Consider the following 19,333-nt stretch of genomic DNA (forward strand, 5'->3'; position numbering starts at 1 on the left):
AGTTACACAAACAAAATTAATATAAATAAAAGAAACCGAACCGAGGTTGCTGTATGCGAGCGAGGCCGGGAATGTGGGTATGTCCTGTTTCTACCGTAGTCAAGCAGCCTTCCTTGGACCGAGTTGCTAGAGCTCCCCGCTTCAAACAGCGTCCATATAGGAAAGTGCTATGGGATTCCGAAGGTGATCAGAAGGTCACGCTCCGCACCCTAACTGAAGTACATATTTGTACCAGTTATAAGGACCCTGGTTTAACACACGTCACCAAGGATTAATAAAACTGACTTTGGTAAAGCAATTAACATAATCACCTCGCAGCTCGAGAGATGTTACACGAAAGAGCGCTAGACGAAGTAAACTTGTCCTTCTATAATAATAAGGTGTCGTTTCTCGAAGATTCTGCATGCCAGAGATGTGAAAAGTTTGTCGTCGAATAATCGATACAAAATCGCACAGTCACGACATGCAGTGTCGAGTAACCGAACTTATTTGTGTATTAAAAAGAAGGTATTGAATTCTCCACACTGCGCCACGTGCTCTGTCATTCTGGCGGGTGACCTAAATTGTAAACACGTCAGGTGGAACTCACACACCACAACCCCGAATGGCAGGCGGCTTGACGCGTTAGTCGATGATCTCGCCTTCGATATCGTCGCTCCGCTAACCCCGACTCACTACCCGCTAAATATCGCGCATCGCCCGGATATACTCGACATAGCGTTATTAAAAAACGTAACTCTGCGCTTACACTCGATCGAAGTAGTTTCAGAGTTAGATTCAGACCACCGTCCCGTCGTTATGAAGCTCGGTCGCGCTCCCGATTCCGTTCCCGTCACGAGGACTGTGGTGGATTGGCACACGCTGGGCATCAGCCTGGCTGAATCTGATCCACCATCGCTCCCGTTTAGCCCGGACTCTACCCCGTCTCCACAGGATACCGCTGAAGCCATAGACATCTTAACGTCACACATCACCTCGACATTAGATAGGTCATCTAAGCAAGTTGTAGCGGACGACTTCCTTCACCGCTTCAAATTGCCCGATGATATTAGGGAACTCCTTAGAGCTAAGAACGCCTCGATCCGCGCCTACGATAGGTATCCTACCGTGGATAATCGTATTCGAATGCGTGCCCTACAACGCGACGTAAAGTCTCGCATCGCCGAAGTCCGAGATGCCAGATGGTCTGATTTCTTAGAAAGACTTGCGCCCTCCCAAAGGTCTTACTACCGCTTAGCTCGTACTCTCAAATCGGATACGGTAGTAACTATGCCCCCCCTCGTAGGCCCCTCAGGCCGACTCGCGGCGTTCGATGATGATGAAAAAGCAGAGCTGCTGGCCGTTACATTGCAAACCCAGTGCACGCCCAGCACTCAATCCGTGGACCCTGTTCATGTAGAATTAGTAGACAGTGAGGTAGAACGCAGAGCCTCCTTGCCACCCTCGGATGCGTTACCACCCGTCACCCCGATGGAAGTTAAAGACTTGATCAAAGACCTACGTCCTCGCAAGGCTCCCGGTTCCGACGGTATATCCAACCGCGTTATTAAACTTCTACCAGTCCAACTCATCGTGATGTTGGCATCTATTTTCAATGCCGCTATGGCAAACTGTATCTTTCCCGCTGTGTGGAAAGAAGCCGACGTTATCGGCATACATAAACCCGGTAAACCAAAAAATCATCCGACGAGCTACCGCCCGATTAGCCTCCTCATGTCTCTAGGCAAACTGTATGAGCGTCTGCTCTACAAACGCCTCAGAGACTTCGTCTCATCCAAGGGCATTCTCATCGATGAACAATTCGGATTCCGTACAAATCACTCATGCGTTCAACAGGTGCACCGCCTCACGGAGCACATTCCTGTGGGGCTTAATCGACCAAAACCGTTATACACGGGAGCTCTCTTCTTCGACGTCGCAAAAGCGTTCGACAAAGTCTGGCACAATGGTTTGATTTTCAAACTATTCAACATGGGCGTGCCGGATAGTCTCGTGCTCATCATACGGGACTTCTTGTCGAACCGCTCTTTTCGATATCGAGTCGAGGGAACCCGCTCCTCCCCACGACCTCTCACAGCTGGAGTCCCGCAAGGCTCTGTCCTCTCACCCCTCCTATTTAGCTTATTCGTCAACGATATTCCCCGGTCGCCGCCGACCCATTTAGCTTTATTCGCCGACGACACGACTGTTTACTATTCTAGTAGAAATAAGTCCCTAATCGCGAAGAAGCTTCAGAGCGCAGCCCTAGCCCTAGGACAGTGGTTCCGAAAATGGCGCATAGACATCAACCCAGCGAAAAGTACTGCGGTGCTATTTCAGAGGGGAAGCTCCACACGGATTTCCTCCCGGATTAGGAGGAGGAATCTCACACCCCCGATTACTCTCTTTAGACAACCCATACCCTGGGCTAGGAAGGTCAAGTACCTGGGCGTTACCCTGGATGCATCGATGATATTCCGCCCGCATATAAAATCAGTCCGTGACCGCGCCGCGTTTATTCTCGGTAGACTCTACCCCATGATCTGTAAGCGGAGTAAAATGTCCCTTCGGAACAAGGTGACACTTTATAAAACTTGCATAAGGCCCGTCATGACTTACGCGAGTGTGGTGTTCGCTCACGCGGCCCGCACACACATAGACACCCTCCAATCCCTACAATCCCGCTTTTGCAGGTTAGCTGTCGGGGCTCCGTGGTTCGTGAGGAACGTTGACCTACACGACGACCTGGGCCTCGAATCAATTCGGAAATACATGAAGTCAGCGTCGGAACGATACTTCGATAAGGCTATGCGTCATGATAATTGCCTTATCGTTGCCGCCGCTGACTACTCCCCGAATCCTGATCATGCAGGAGCCAGTCACCGTCGACGCCCTAGACACGTCCTTACGGATCCATCAGATCCAATAACCTTTGCATTAGATGCCTTCAGCTCTAATACTAGGGGCAGGCTTAGGGACCCCGGTAACCGTACTCGTCGAACTCGACAAAGAGGTCGACGTGCAACCTAACCCATGCATCAGCCCGCTGAGTTTCTCGCCGGATCTTCTCAGCGGGTCGCGATTCCGATCCGGTAGTAGATTCATTCGCGAAACAATTGCTCTTGAGTTGTTGGGTCTCCTTCGGAGGCGCTCGGGCAGTTGTTGGCAAATCCCGCCCCTCTTGGCTGAGCCTTTGCTCGCCCACCTGTCCTGGTGAAACTGGAAAGGCCTTCGGGCCACCAGTAAACTTTCAAGCATAAAAAAAAAAAAAAACTGCGCCACGTACAAGCGCTAGAAGGCGTTGCCAGTAATTTAGAAAAAGGTTTAATTAACGAAAATGAAATATTCTGGCGTTACATATGTAGACATATTTTTTACTGGTGGTAGGACCACTTGTGAGTCCGCGCGGATAGGTACCACCGCCCTGCCTATTTCTGCCGTGAAGCAGTAATGCGTTTCGGTTTTAAGGGTGGGGCAGCCGTTGTAACTATACTGAGACCTTAGAACTTATATCTCAAAGTGGGTGGCGTATTTACGTTGTAGATGTCTATGGGCTCCAGTAACCACTGAATACCAGGTGGGCTGTGAGCTCATCCACTCATGTAACCAATAAAAAAAATTACGTTCGTCCGTATGTGAAAATAAAACTAACTTAAAGGTACATCCAACTTTTTGTCATCAGCGATGTTATCGTCCGTGTAATTAATCAAAATTTAAAACAACTATATAAGAGATGATCTAACATAATCAAATACTTAGTGTGTTAAAACCAAGCTCATCAAAATGTTAAAAGTGTTCGTCGTTGTCGTGTGCACGTTGGGCGCATCTCAGCTCTGCGCTGCATTATACACGCAAAAGGTATGTTGAAATTGTAATTTTACATTTTAATTACTGTAAACGGAGGATAAACTCGGTTAAGGATCAGATTCAAGCTTGCAGAAAATATTTCGAATACTTCGAGGTCGTCGTGCCCTAAAGGATAAGGTGTTCTGTGCATTCGTATGTAGCGATGCAATGGTGTTTGAATCCGGCAGGCAAGTACCAATTTTTGTAATGAGTTACGTACTTAACAAATGTTCACGATTGACTCCGCACGGGTAAGCACCACCGTCCTGCTTATTTCTGCCATGAAGCATTCATGTGTTTCGGTTTGAAGGGCAGCCGTTGTACTGTGAAACTGAGACTTGGAAGTCATTTTTCAAGATGGGCGGCAGCTGGTTGATGTCTATGGGCTTCGGTAGCCACTTAACATCAGATGTCCACCCAACTACGCAATAAAAAAAAAAACTGTTTTGAAAAATAAGTCGTTCTAAACAATAGCAACCCAAGTCGAAATTTAGGGCCCATGTTGGATTTTATAAAGTCGGATCTATTTCGGACTTCGACGCTCAAACTAGTCTGCTTTAAGGTAAAAGTAAGCCGAGCTTTGGTCCCCCAAGTGTTACAAATTTTGCGTTTTCAGCACTTCAAGGTTCAAGATAGGATATGATGAAAATAAAAATTAGGTCCTATTTTAAGCCTTATTTTATTGTAATAATTATCATATTATTATTATTTATTTATATTTATTTAAAATCTTATTAATTACATTATATTTTTTAAAAAATATATTAAAAATACAATTTTTAAAAAACACTATATAAAAATAGATTGCCGCTAATGGCGGTGTTTACGACAAAAGCCACCAGTGATTAGGACTCCAGAGAGAGAAACCTCGTCACAATGCGTGCAGTATCGAGGATAACTGCTTTCTGTATTAGGCCCTTAACCCAACTGGATAACGAAAGTTTCTTAAGATGTTGATCGAAACTTTTCGCTATCAAGCCATGTACCGACACAACTATTGGAACAATGGTGGTTGAATCAACATGCCACATGGCGGTAGTCTTGTGGGCCAGGTTTAAATATTTTATTAATTTGTCTTTTTCTGCCTTCACGAGGTTCTCGTCATGAGGAATAGTAACATCAACCAACACTGCTCGACGCGCAGATCGATCTACTATCACAATATCAGGCTTATTGGCAACAATATACCTATCCGTGATAATAGATCGGTCCCAGTAGAGCGTAACATGACTATTATCAAGAACTGGTTGAGGTTGGTATTGGTAATAAGGTACAGCAGAATCAAGAAAACCATATTTCAAAGCAAGTTGTTGATGGATAATCCTAGCCACTTGGTTATGTCTATGTAAGTACTCGCCGTTAGCAAACCGAGAACAGCCAGAAACAATATGTATAATAGACTCTCCCGGACGGTGGCATGCCCGACAAATGTCGACCGTCCCATCCTTTAGTATATATTTCCGGTAGTTGTTCGTCATGATAACTTCGTCCATAATTGCAAAGATAAAACCTTCAGTTTCCCCAAAGAGGTTACTGAATCGTAACCAGGCTACGGAAGCTAATTGGTCTACATCAGGCCCCGTGAGAGCCCGGTAGAACCTACCGTGTAACTCCTTGCTCCTCCATACGGCTATGCGATCTGAAATACAATCTACCTTCAGCCTCTTCCAATTCCCGTTAGCTAAGGATAGTGGAGTTAGCCCCTTATCAACTGCAACCACATCCCGATACATATAATAGAATAGAAAATCAATTCTACATTGGTGACGCATGCATTGTTGTGTTGTGAGTTTTAAATATTAACATGTTCCGATTCATCTTAAGACAGAATATTGAAATCTCAATTTATTTGCTTAACAACAGTTATAGACTCTTCAAACAAGAGCGCATGACTGCTTCTTTACAGAGATAGGCAGAATGGCAGTATCTACTCGTGTGGTATTAGTACTAAGAACACTTGATAGGCAGTAATTACACAAAAATTTATATTTTGTGGATTCAATTTTCATTATACAATATGATAGTTTCCGTAGAAGTTATTCTTTAGAACAAAATGGTACCTTCAAAAGTTGAAAATTCATCTGTACTAATAGTGTAATCATGAATTGGCCGAGATAAGAAGAAAGATAAACATGCTGCAGGACTTAATTAAAAACCATTTGCCTATACGGGCCTGCCTATTTCTGTCGTGGCAGTAATGTGTTTCGATTTCTAGGGTGGGGCAGCCGTTGCACTGTTAAAACTTAGACCTTTGAACTCATGTCTCAAGGTGGGTGGCAGCATTTACGTTGTAGGTGCATATGTGCTCTAGTAATCATTTATCACCAGATGGGCCGTGATGTCGTCCACACATCTAAGTAATAAAAAAAAATGTTTTTTTTTTTACGGATCTCTAAAAAGATTCAAACTCGTTCCCACCAATGAGTAAATCTATTAAAACAATGAACATAGTAAATGACATGGTTTCCCAAGGCCTATAATTACTATAAAAGAAGAACAGAAACAACCATACCACAGTCAGATATAAAATACCTAGTAATCAAACCGCGTGTTAATCAAAATTGTTTAACAATAAATCATCGAAATGTTAAAAGTATTTATTGTAACTTTTTTTGCTTTTCAACTCAGCGCTAGTTCAAACGGACAAAGGGTAAGACTAAAGGACAATGCCCATTTTCTATGGGCGTTTGGGCCCCTAAAAAAAGTTGTCCTGTCATGATGGTTTTAACTTAATTTGATAGACAAAGAAATATCGTTTCATATTAAGAAAACGATTTTTATATTCTCACCCAGGTTTAAGAGAAATCCGTTTTTTTCTGCAGCTAAAATTAAGTTGTTAATTGTTTTCTTCGAAATCAATAATCGTTCTCATATTTATTTACAGTATTAAATAAGTTAATTGTGGTTAATGTTGCTAGAAATAAGCCCTTACGTACATTTTATTATTATTATATCCTCATAATAATAATAAAATGAAATGAAAATCCGGAAGCCGGCAATGATATTGTTGTTGTTGTTTTTAAATTCACCAATAAGCAGGCAAAGAGCGTAGCCTATACAGCCTAGTCTGTCGAAGTTATATATTTTTTATGTCAATAAAAAGCCGGTGTATCTCTTTTTATTGCTTTTTGGGAGTTTTGACGTCAACTCGACGAATACCACATTGACTGAGCATGAGCTTACGCAGACCTTTTATACACAATATTACAAATACAAATAATACAAATTACACAATAAACTATTAAAAAAACATTAAAATAAAAATTCAAGTGACGCTTCACTCGGGTTGCTGCCAAAACTCTCTGATCAAATAATAATAAGAATAGAGTAATGGTAGGCCATTGATATTTTTACTAATGGAATCATTAATATCTAAAAATATTGAATAATTCATGGTTTTAAGTAATAATTATTATTACAATAAATATTGAATTGAACAAAAATAAACTAAGAAGCCTGTGAATTATAAGACCTCTAAATTCCAGGAATTCGTTCGTCAACCTAGTTGCCCGTTTGCAAGCGAACGGCTGTGTGCCGCAATTAATTGCGATTATCATAAACTTGGGGCCTCGCCGTAAGGCGAGTGTGTTTAAAGCCCCTGGGCACACGTCTATGATAATTAAGTCCACGGTCGACCTGTTCGCGGAATTCCTTCGCCTGAGGTATCCAACTCTATCGGTAGAATTCTTAGAATTCAAGATTCATCAGGTCGCGAACTCGCCCGCAGTTTCCGTCGCACCCGTCGCTTTTGCGTCGTCCATCGCGGCCTCCGTCGCACCCGCGTCGTACACCGCGGCCTCCGTCGCAACCGCCGCTCCCATGTCCCCGATACTCGCACCCAAAACTTCCACGTCAACCGTTGCAGTTTCCACCCCAACCCTGCGTTCGTCCGCGGCCTACGTCGCATCTGTGCGTTCATCAGCGGCCTCCGTCGTGCTAGCATCGTTCACTGCACCCGCGCGATCTTTCCGGGCCTCCGTCGCGCCTACCACCTCCACGTTTGCTAAAACACTCGGTTGCAGGTCGCACGTGCCCTCCTCCTTATCCGACTCGGAGTTGGACATGGACGTCGACACTTCCCCTGCCACCCCGACTGATGGATTTACAGTAGTCCAAAAGAGTAAGAAGCTCGTCGCAGAGCTTTAATTGCCGCGCTCCCACGGCCGCTAAAGTAAGCCGCGAACGCGTCGCGTCCCCGGCCTCCGATCCCCGTCGCTCCCCCGGTCCGTGCCACCACGTTCAAAACCTAGAACCCTTCCCCCCTAAAATCATTCAAGAGAATGACGTGGCACCGAGTTTCTGCTGGACCTTAAGGCCAAAAAAATTAATTTCACCAGCACCCGCAATTTCGCGAACGGCATTCAAATAAAAGTGCAATCACCCGACGACCATAGGGGCCTCTCTTCTTACCTCCGTAAGGAGCGTATAAGTTTCACACTTATACGTAGAAACCCCCCACAAAAAGGCACTCCGAGCCAGTGCCATAAGAGCCAACTGTACGGGCACTCTTCCCGTAACTGTCACGCGCGCGCCCGATGCTTCAAGTGTTTGGGCGATCACCCCACGGTCCTATGCACTTGCGATCAAAAAACCGCGATGGAACCGCCTAGCTGCGTCCTGTGCCGCACACAGGGTCACCCCGCGAATTATCGTGGATGCCTCTGAGCCTCCAAAATTAATCGCCGCCTTGATCGTCCAATCCGCTTCCGCGCTTGCGGTCCTGACATCAAAGTTTCGGTACTCTCTGTGCCGAAGGCTAAGCCTGCCTTCGGTGCCCATTGTCTCGGCCTGGGCTAAGCCGTTGCCGTACACGAACACGGCTGCAAATCCGCCCTGCGATTCATCCCGCCGTTATTTTTGTATTAAAAACTACGAATGTTTTGGTCCTGTTTGGAACTGCAATTAATAGTTATGTTACTTAGGTAGCTAATACAAAAAATTGTGGGCATATGTTCACATTTGTAACCACAGCATCTAATCATAGGGTATAGGGTAGCACATTACAACATTTTTCAAAAAAGTTAATGTAACTTTGAAAAAAAAAGAGGGATTTTTTTTAAATTATTTTTCCATGGGTAGCTATTGACCCGACCATACACCGGTACAGAGTTATCATTGAATTTTGGGACACGCTGTATATATATTCTGAAGTCGGATATAGTACATAGATTTAGTTTACTTCTTGACGTATTACTATGATCTAAAAAACGTCCAACATTATCTTGTTTCAGGTTGCAGTGTCCTTTCCTAAGGATAAAACGACAATAGTTGTGGAGGCCATGAAAAGCTGTATCGCGAAGACAGGAGCGAATCCGAACGTTATAGAAGTGATCAGAAGCGGCAAGGTATCTGAAGATGAAAAATTCAAAGAATTCTTTTACTGCGCTTGCAATGATATAGGGGTTGTAAATCCTGACGGACACATAAAGGTTAAAGAGTGTATTGAGCTCTTCCCAAAAGAAACACAGCCACTGGTTGAACCTGTCATTAAGAATTGTGACAAAGAAGGGGTCAATAAATACGATACACTTTTTAAATTTTTAAAGTGCTTTCAAGAAACGTCTCCAGTTCGTGTTACGCTAGCATAAATCGTAAAAGTTTCTAAATTTGCGGATTCCTTTTAAAATATATCAAATTATGGCCTGTTTAATTTATGAATAATTGCAATAATTTATTAGAGCCAAAACACAAAATAAAAGCATTACTTTCATATAATTTATTTTATTTTAGTTGTTAAGCATACTCTAATTGGGTTAGAATCTAATTACTTGATAAGCGTAATTTTTTTTGCGCATACTTATTATTTTTTTTTAACTATAATTTTTTTTCTTGCGCGTGTAGTTGAACAGGCTCACGGCCCACCTAGTTTCAAGTTGTTATTGGAGCTCATATAAGCTTAGAATGTCGTCACACACCTTGAGACATGATCGAAGTCTTAAATATATTTTATAATGGTTCTCCCATTGTTGGAATGGGATAACTTTGAGGTAAAAATCGAGAGGATGGTGATACCCACCCGTGCTGGCTTACGATACGCCCTACCATGTATTCCAGTTCGTGACCGCCCTACGCGGGTATTATACATAGTATAGTATACTCAGATAGCACTATTGTCTCCCGTCAATCCTTTAGTTGCTTTTTATGACACCCGGGACAAGAGATTGTGGTGTAAGGCTGACCGTTCACAGACGAAGCCATTATTTCCATGAACATGTTTGCTTATGAATCTTACATGTTGTATATAATACAAATTAGAAAAAACATAGATCAACATCGAGTTTCAATTATTTCGTCATCTTTAGTAGAAGAGCTTCTTCTTGAAATATCGTTCAATTCAACACTAGAATTGTCACTAAGAATACTAAGATCTCTAACACTAAAAGTAGAATCGCAAGTTTCTGATTCAATATTGTCATTATCTGAATAAGGTTCTTCAAAGTTCGTATTCCTAAGGTTATAATAACGATTCCTATCTTCTAATCTATAGTAATGTAGACTTTGATCCTTTTTTATTAAATTGAAATTTTCATCAAGTGGAACATAATATGTTTTGATGTATCCTGCTCCCTTGACGAAAGTCTCTCCTCGGTAAGTCGTAAGAATGTCACATTCGTCCAGTAATATTGCTGTATTTTCGGTAACCTGAAATGATTTTGTATCAATTATAAATCTTCGAATGGTACTGCTGAGCCACAGGCAAATTTCAGATGTAGGAAATAATGATGAGAGTGAACGGACAGAACTTACTTGAATTTTACCAGTTTGTCCAGTCGAATCCATTCTTGAAGCCATGTTTACTGCATGTCCCCAAATATCATAAAGCGGCTTTAAAGACCCCACCACGCCCGCTGCTACTTCGCCGTGTGAGATACCTCAAGTTTTAAAATGAATTGTTTTACTATTTTGAAATAGTTATATCGTATATGTATTTACAACTAATAAAACTAGCTCACCTATTCTTAAATTGAGTCCTTCAAAGCTTTGAAACGACCCTCGATTAAAATTTTGAAGTTGCATCATCATAGCTGCAGCGAATTCAACCATGGTTAACACAACGGATTTACTATATGGACTGTTATTTGGACTGTTAGATGTACGAGACATAGCATCTGGTGATTCGCGTCTATTTGGATCTAATCCGCATGCAGCCATATAAGTCCAACCTGCCATTTTAATTTTTTCAACTCTATGAGCCGATGTTCCTGTTAGGAGCAACTGCACAAAAAACAATTGGTTTATGCAAGTAATAATTAAAATAAGCGTTTACTTTCACGTTCATGGAATTGTTAATAATTACCCGGTCGAAATCTGAAATTACTTCATCTAATATGCTTAACACAAATTTATCACTCATATCTGCGTCACCTTCTAGGCCCAGTTTGTAGTCAGTGAGGGAGGCGAACATTACTGCCACATTGTCATACTTTTCATAATACAACTCATCTATAGACCTATTCAAATTTAAGTACACCTGAACTGAAAAACAATTTTAAATGAAGTTATTGCATACATGATAACGACTATAGGGATTGTTTACTAAAATATAAGTCTTAAAACATCATCTTAGCTTCTGTTATGTTCAGATATTCATGCTTTAACAATTACAATCCGGTTTGAAGTACGGGGCGCTCATTACTCCAATGCTGTCAAGCCTTTGGCCTCAGATCTACAGATATACGTTGTAACATCTATCGATATCTGGAGATCCGTCATTTGTCGTGAAGTCATTTACCAAAATAGAAAAATCGAAAGTATTCAATTTACTTACCTACATGAGCAGGTAAAATATTCTCCAAAAGCATATTATTAACTTTAAGCATAGTTTCAGCTTCTTGTTGCTCCTCACTTAGTTGCAATTGCCATAAATGGTCTAATCGGTTTCTGTGTTCAGTTGTTCTATCGATAAAATATAAAGTAATTGTAATGAATACAACTGAGAGAGTATGAGATATTCTTGGATCTAATCCAACATTCCATGTTGCATCTTCAGCAAAAAGAGAGGTTTTGATTTCCCAAACAACCCATAGGTAGAACACTGTCATTCCACCCGCAACGATCCACTTAAATATGAAAAAAACTCTGCTGAGTAGGAAATTCAACAGGAGCGCCAGCCCCCAAGATTGTGTGACGTGCTAAAAATGAAATTTAGATAAGCATTATTGACGTAGTTTACATTATTAATAAAAATTATATTATAGCTGTATTAAAAGTATAATGTAATTAATTACCCATGATGGTACACAATTGGATAATACTGATTCAGCATCCACTAATTCTACTTCTACAACAGAACATCCAACAACTGTAATTACTGAAGTCGCAGCCAGACCTAGACTTATCAATAAATACATTATTGTTCTTATTTTAGCAGATCTTATTATATTTGAAGAAATGTCATATATATATCGCAAATATTTGTTTTTCGGTTCATCGATTCCTTTGTATTTTGTCCATAAAAAGTGGAACCACGTGAAGGGTTGCATTATAATTAGTCCGATAACAAGGAATCCAAAAAGCAGCCAAGTAACCCAATGGAAATCATAAAGCCTGAAAGTAATAATAGTACATTGTACTAAATATATGAAAAAAAAGTAGAGTTTTGCTAAAAATAAATTTTCATATTATTAGTTACAGTGCTCACCAATTTGTAGTTAATCCATTGATCAATAAAATCAAGCATAAAATAATAAGACAGCATGTTATGTAATATTTAAATAGAGGGTCCGACAGCAAAAGGAACATTTTTTCAAGACGGAAGTCTTTGAACATTAGCGAACATCGATTCAAGTTTGATTCTTTCTTGAAAAATTCTCTGAAACCAGGAAGGAAGAACAGTTTGTTATTATTGTGCATTGGTTGATTTTAATCGAATCTGTGATTTTTTTGCCTCTGATTGTTTCTGCAATTATTATTTTTTTGCGTTGCTTGGATTACATCTGACAGTTTCGAATCGGGTGGAGGTCAGAACAAGTTCATGTTTATTATACTGCTATTTACATTATATTTGATGCATTATAATAATGTTTTGAGTTTATAGTGTTAAATAAAATGCGAAGGCTTACTTTCCCTTTGTCATTTCTTCGAACTCCTTCGCCATCTGCGCGTCAGCAGCCTTCAACATTTGCTGATATTCCACCAAGTTCTCGTCCATGAACGTTGTTGTTCGTCTCGTTGAATTTCTGTTATCCGATCGCTACTGGAAATACAAAAAAATATTGTAAATTACATACAAGCGTGTCAATGCGACAACGATCTTATCACTTACTCTAGACGTTGAAGTTTTAGTTGTAATTATCTTGTTAAATCCAACGGACGCTCTACGGAAGGGTTTTTATTCTGGAGGCTGAAAATTAACAAAAATATTTGATAATTCCTTGAAATGTTCCTCGATATTACAACTTCACTGTAACTTACTCTGGCTGGTCGTGACAGAAGAAAGGTTTCCAATTTATTTTTTGTGATGAAAAGATCATTTTGAGATTCAAAATTTGGTTCAATAATATATTCTCTTGCAAAATCTATAAGGAGTTCTAGCGTTTGCTTGGTTACGTGAACTTTTCTGAAAACGAATTTGTTTTATTTATGTTTTATCTATAACTTTATTGCTGCACGCTTCAATTCGTTATCGGATTTATACATAAAATTAGTCATATCTATTTATCATACCCAGCTTTTCCGGTGGATTCCATTTTGTTTGCTATGGTAACGTCTTTTGACCAAACATCGTATTGCCATTTTCTGATACCTATCAAGCCACTCAGAATTCTCCCGGAATGTACACCTATCCTCATATCTATGTTTAAGGAGCGTTTTTCTCTGTAATACAATATAAAAATATCTGATGCACTATTATTGGTACATATGAATGGGTAGGGTATTTTGTGAACGTATAGGACTACCCTTCTTATTTTTGCTGCAAAAGAGTAATGCGTTCGGGTTTTATAGGGTCGGGACAGCGGTTGTATTATTCGAGACTTAGACCTCATGGCTCAAGGTAGATGATCACATTCACGTAGTAATGTGTACAATTTCTGTTAACAACTTAACATCAGCAGGATCACTCGTCGAAGCCAAAAATAATATTTTTGTCTTTCTAACCAAACGCTACTTTGGAAATTTCTTTGAATTAGTAAATCAGATTTGGATCTGATGTATGGATTATATTAGAATTAAGGTGAAAAGTTTTGTTTAAGATAATTTCCTACCTGACATCTTTGATGATATGAATCATTTCCAGTCCTAAATCAACGCAGTTTTTCGCATGATAAACAGAAGGCTTAGGAATCCCACTGACGCAGTAGTAACAGTCACCAAGGAATTTTATCCGTAGTACATCGTATTCCTGATCAAATTTGAAAAATATTAAGGTACAGTGTTATGTTTACCAATCGATGGCATAAAACATTGTATTAAAGCTAAATGGTTCAAAGAATGGCTGGATAGAAATATATAGTTAGTTTAATTAATCTCGCTTTTTTTTATTGTAAAATATATCCGTCGAATACTTCATTACAGCTACGAATACAGTTTTCGTGATTAAGGACCACGACAACCATGATAATGATCCTGAGGTTTAGCTTCAAGATTGATAATGGTTTCCAAATTAATAACATATGTATCGTGTCAAACATGGCATTGCTAGCCACTGATCACTAGCGTTGGGTTAGCGTTTGAAAATAGTATCAAATGGCGTATTGTGGAAAAATGTTGCTTCGTCGTGCAATTTAACTATGGATATTATTTTAACGATAAAATTGTTTGAATACGTAGCATTATACCTCTGAAGCCTCGTCAAATCTTCCGAAAAGTTCTTTCAGTAATTCCACCATTCTCATGGGAGATAAACTTGTTGATATCATTGTGTAATTAACGACATCCGCATAAAGAATACTGACATTTTCATGTTCTTCGACGTATAACTGACTAAAACAAAAACAATTATTAACTAATTATTATAATTATTCACAATTTTTACATAATTTAATATTTAAAAAAAATTTAAGCAGCAATTTTTTTTGCTTCCTTTTTTGCTTCATGTGTTAAATATTGAGACGTTTTAATGCTAAGGTTTTCTGAAGAGCTATAAAACTCCTAACGTAAATTTTTAACGAGGTAATCAATCGTACCTATATCTCATCATCATCACTTATATCTCAAGGTGGGTGGCGCATTTACGTTATAGATGTCTATGGGCTCCAGTAACCACTTAACACCAGGTGGGATGTGAGCTCGTCCACCCATCTAAGCAATAAAAAAAATCTTCGACTGCAAAAACACTCGAATGGAAAGTCTTTTTTGCAAGAAGCTTCAGTTGGTGGTTACTGAAATGTCCTCGCACCGCTAACCCTGACCTCCTATCGTTCAAATTGGAGTATAAAAAACAGGTTCAACGCCGCGCAAAGTAAAGTTCTGTCGTGGCTAATATGTATCAGTTTGACGAAGAGTCTGAAGTGTGATTTAGCCCACAAGACACAACCGGATAAGTTTATCTCCGGATCTTCTCTGTAGGTTGCAATTTGGGCGGTCAGGAAAGCACTGCTCTGACTAGAGCAGATGTCAGCAAATTCTTTCAGAATGAACCCCGTGAGCTCGCCTACCAGTCACGGAGGAGCTTGAAGTCATCGTGGACTAAAGGATAAGACGCCCGATTCGTTCGTATCAAGAGATGCAACGGTGTTCGAATCCCGCAGGAATGTACAAATTTTTCTAATGAAATACGTGCTTGGCAAATGTTTACGATTGACTTTCACGGTGAAGGATTAATATCCTGTAATAAAAATCATATCCGCAAAATTTTAATTTGTCTTGTGAGTCCGCACGGGTAGATGTCACCACCCTGCCTATTTCTTCTGTGAAGCACTAATACTCTTTCGCTTGAAGGGCGGAGAAGCCATTGTACTGTTAAAACTGAGACTTTATTTATTTCATTTTATTGTCTATATGTGTGTACGAGCTCACAGCCCACCTGGTGTTAAGTGGTTACAGGAGCCCATGGACATCTACAACGTAAATGCGCCACCCACCGTGAGATATAAGTTCTAAGATCTCAGTATAGTTACAACGGCTGCTCCACCCTTCAAACCGAAACGCATTACTGCTTCACGGCAGAAATAGGCTGGGTGGCGGTACCTACCCGTGCGGACTCACAAGAGGTCCTACCAGTAATTACGCAAATTATAATTTTGCAGGTTTGATTTTTATTACACGATGTTATTCTTTCACCGTGGAAGTCAATCGTGAACAATTGTTAAGTACGTATTTCATTAAAAAAATTGGTACCCGCCTGCGGGATTCGAACACCGGTGCATCGCTATATACGAATGCACCGGACGTGTTATCCTTTAGGCCACGACGACTTTACAACTCATGTTTCAAGGTGGGTGCGGCATTTATGTTATAGATGTTTATTGGCTCCGGTAACCACTTAACCAGGTGGGCCGTGAGCTCGTCAACCTATATAAGCAATAAAATAAAATAAAAAAGAAAGTTAAAGCTACTGGCAGATAGGTAGATAAAATAAAAGACGGTCGTAGTGGAAGTGATACCTTTCTCAATCGACATTTGGCGACAGTGTTGGTACTGCAGTGACCTTTTTAATAATACATAAAACAGTACGAAACTCAAAACTGCTGCCCAAAATTACCTTTACCTCTAAAAAGTTTTGTTCTAGTTAAAGTAATGTTAAGATTTTTTTTTTTTTTCTTCTACCTATGCTGATAGCCTTGAGAGGCTATTTCAGCTTCACCCTAACGTTTGTAGGTGAGCTCGCGGGGCTCAACCGGAGATTTGCTAACACTGACCCTAGCAAGAGCAGTGCTTCGCAGAATCTACCACCGGATCGGAAACGCGACCCACTGAGAAGATCCGGCGAGAAACTCAGTGGGCTGTGTCTATGGGTTAGTTCGCTCGTCGAGCCCTTCGTCGCAAGCGACGGGTTCGACGAGGACGGTGACCGGTGCTTGTGGTGCCTAAAAGCACCGTTAATGGATCAGGAGGATCCGTAATGACGTGCTTTGGGCGACGTCGAGGGTTTACCATTCGGTCTACTGGGTCGGGTATGTAATTTCCAGCGGCTACGATGAGAGGGCGGCTCATGTCGTGCCGCCTTCTCAAAATGGCGCAGCGATGCCGACTGCAGATACTTACTAACTGAATCGAGCTCCAGGTCATCGTGGAGATCCACGTTCCTAAGGAACCAAGGCGCTCCGACGGCTATCCTGCAGAATCGTGATTGAATAACCTGAAGGGATTTCAAGTGGGTGCGGGCTGCGTGAGCGTACCAATCAAAGTAAAGGTACCAATCAATCAACCAATCGAATGTATTAATGGAAGATAAAATTTTATTACAATGCATTCGAAGTCACGAACAGTTGTTTTTAATAATTTTTTTAATGCTTAGACGGGTGTTAAGTGGTTACTGGAGCCCATAGACATCCACAACGTAAATGCGCCACCCACCTTGAGATATAAGTTCTAAGGTCTCAAGTATAGTTACAACAATGTTTTATTTAACTTTTCTAAATTAATTACCCCTTAAAAGGAAGTTTTATTTATTTATTGACAATGAAACTATTGTTTGAAATATTCAAATCGATCGAGATTATGCGATATCGATGACGATAAAATAACTATTGTTTTTTTTTTAATTGACACCGTTATTGAAGTGAAACTGTTTGTTGTTTTTACTAGGGTATATCATTTATTAAAGTTTACTATATCATCTATACATTATTTTCAGTGCAGCCTTTATGATGTCGACCTCCTTACTGTGTATTTCATCTGAGGTAAACCGTGTTATAAGCCCACAGTACCACCATCTTGTCTGCTTCTGCCGCGAAACACTCATGTGGTGGAGACTTAGACATCATGATCCAAGATGAGTGACATCTTCTTAGCAACAAAAATACGCGATACATACCCATGTGAGCTCACAAAATCCCTTACCGCCATTAATCTTAATTATACGTTTGTGGGTCACTGTCATTACGCAGAATTCATGGTCTGTTTACTTACACTACTGTTTTTTTATCTTTTCGCATTTTTGTTGATAATAAATACATATAAATAGGCTATAATAATTGGGTGTTAGGAAAATTCCATTCTTCGATGACTAGTTTGTTTTGATGATGATAGGACACTTTGTGAGCCCGCAAGGATCTAATAGGCATCGTAGACCGATACATGGGCCAGCCTTTTATTAAATAAAACTTAGTCTTCGATGTAATTCCTTAAGGGGATAGCTCACATTTGCCTTGTAATATCCGGGAACCGCTGGGTATCAGGTGGACAGCAGCACGTTCATTCAGTTGCTTGGCCGTATTTGACAGCCGTTGAATTTCTACGGCAGCTTCGAACTGAACAAACCAGAGTCGCGTTTGGTCTGCCCAGAACTCCGGTATCCGTGACGAAACGCTGATGCTTTCCAGTATTCTCTCACTGCCATCGCCTCTGGTCTCTGCTCTCGCGTCACCATCACATGGCGTTTGAGGGTTCATTTTATGAAAAGCTTAGTTAAAAAAAATTCAATGCGTTCACTCACGGGGTCACCACTTTAGGAGTTATTTTAGTAGTGGTCAATAATGGTTCAGGGCGTTGTCGGAAGTGAGATAATTAAAAAACACAACTGTTTAATCGGAGCGTTTATTCGCAACCGAACTTAAAAAATAAAAAGCAACGGAGCTTGCGGGCGCAGCCGCATGTTGTGACTACGAACAATTTTGTTTACATAACAAACTGTGTCCCTACACACTAGATAGTTTTACGTTGGAAGGAAACCTTTCACATACAATGTTAATTTTGAATGAATTTAATATAACATCAATGTCTAATGAAGTTAAGTGCATTTATTTATGGACTAGTCCTATTGAGTTGTTGATTTCTTTTATTATTATTTTTTGTTTAGATGGGTGGACGAGCTCACAGCCCACCTGGTGTTAAATGGTTACTGGAGCCCATGGACATCTACAACGTAAATGCGCCACCTACCTTGAGATATAAGTTCTAAGATCTCAAAGAATAGTTATAAAGGCTGCCCCACCCTTCAAACCGAAGCGCATTACTGCTTCACGGCAGAAATAGGCAGGGCGGTGGTACCTACCCGCGCGGACTCACAAGAGGTCCTACCACCAGTATAAAATATGTCTACATATTTTTCGATCGACATTACCTTAAGAAATTTCTTCATGATTGAAGGATTAGTGATGGCTCTGGGGCTTCTCCAGTTTCACCAGGACAGGTGGGCGAGGAAAGGCTCAGCCAGGAGGCGTGGGATTAGCCTGCCTATTTCTGCCGTGAAGAAGTACTGCGTTTCGGTTTTAAGGGTGGGGCAGCCGTTGCACTGTTAAAACTTAGACCTTAGAACTCATGTCTCAAGGTGGGTAGCGCATTTACATTGTAGATGCCTATGTGCTCTAGTAATCACGTAACACCAGATGGGCCGTGAGGTCGTCCACACGTCTAAGAAATAAATAAAAAAAATTTTTTTTTTTTTACTGATCTCTATAAAGAT

The 19,333-nt window shown here is 40.7% G+C and overlaps 2 protein-coding genes across 3 annotated transcripts; one reads left to right on the plus strand and one right to left on the minus strand.

The window, feature by feature from the left end:
- Window positions 1-3,719: 3,719 nt before the first annotated feature.
- On the plus strand, window positions 3,720-9,535 carry LOC114250103 (uncharacterized). Of its 2 annotated transcripts, none has more exons than XM_089727586.1 (2): window positions 3,720-3,837; window positions 9,057-9,535. In XM_089727586.1, exons 1-2 carry the CDS (start codon window positions 3,763-3,765, stop codon window positions 9,411-9,413), a joined length of 432 nt encoding a protein of 143 aa, XP_089583712.1. In that variant the 5' UTR covers window positions 3,720-3,762; the 3' UTR covers window positions 9,414-9,535. The 2 variants fall into 2 exon arrangements, with proteins under 2 accessions (XP_089583712.1, XP_028039643.2); XM_028183842.2 differs by lacking the exon at window positions 3,720-3,837 and adding an exon at window positions 6,320-6,475.
- Window positions 9,527-18,320, minus strand: LOC114242254 (adenylyl cyclase X E). Its single transcript, XM_089727491.1, is given in 14 exon segments — window positions 9,527-10,467; window positions 10,573-10,697; window positions 10,779-11,040; window positions 11,123-11,301; window positions 11,594-11,957; window positions 12,054-12,372; window positions 12,467-12,637; window positions 12,888-13,018; window positions 13,091-13,168; window positions 13,240-13,384; window positions 13,492-13,641; window positions 14,031-14,167; window positions 14,604-14,748; window positions 18,190-18,320. Coding segments are annotated over 14 exon segments (2,712 nt in total). The 3' UTR covers window positions 9,527-10,092.
- Between the last annotated feature and the right edge of the window lie 1,013 nt (window positions 18,321-19,333).

This window comes from Bombyx mandarina, chromosome 05 (genome assembly GCF_030267445.1).
Source record: "Bombyx mandarina strain Sakado chromosome 05, ASM3026744v2".
Classification (NCBI taxonomy): domain Eukaryota; kingdom Metazoa; phylum Arthropoda; class Insecta; order Lepidoptera; family Bombycidae; genus Bombyx; species Bombyx mandarina.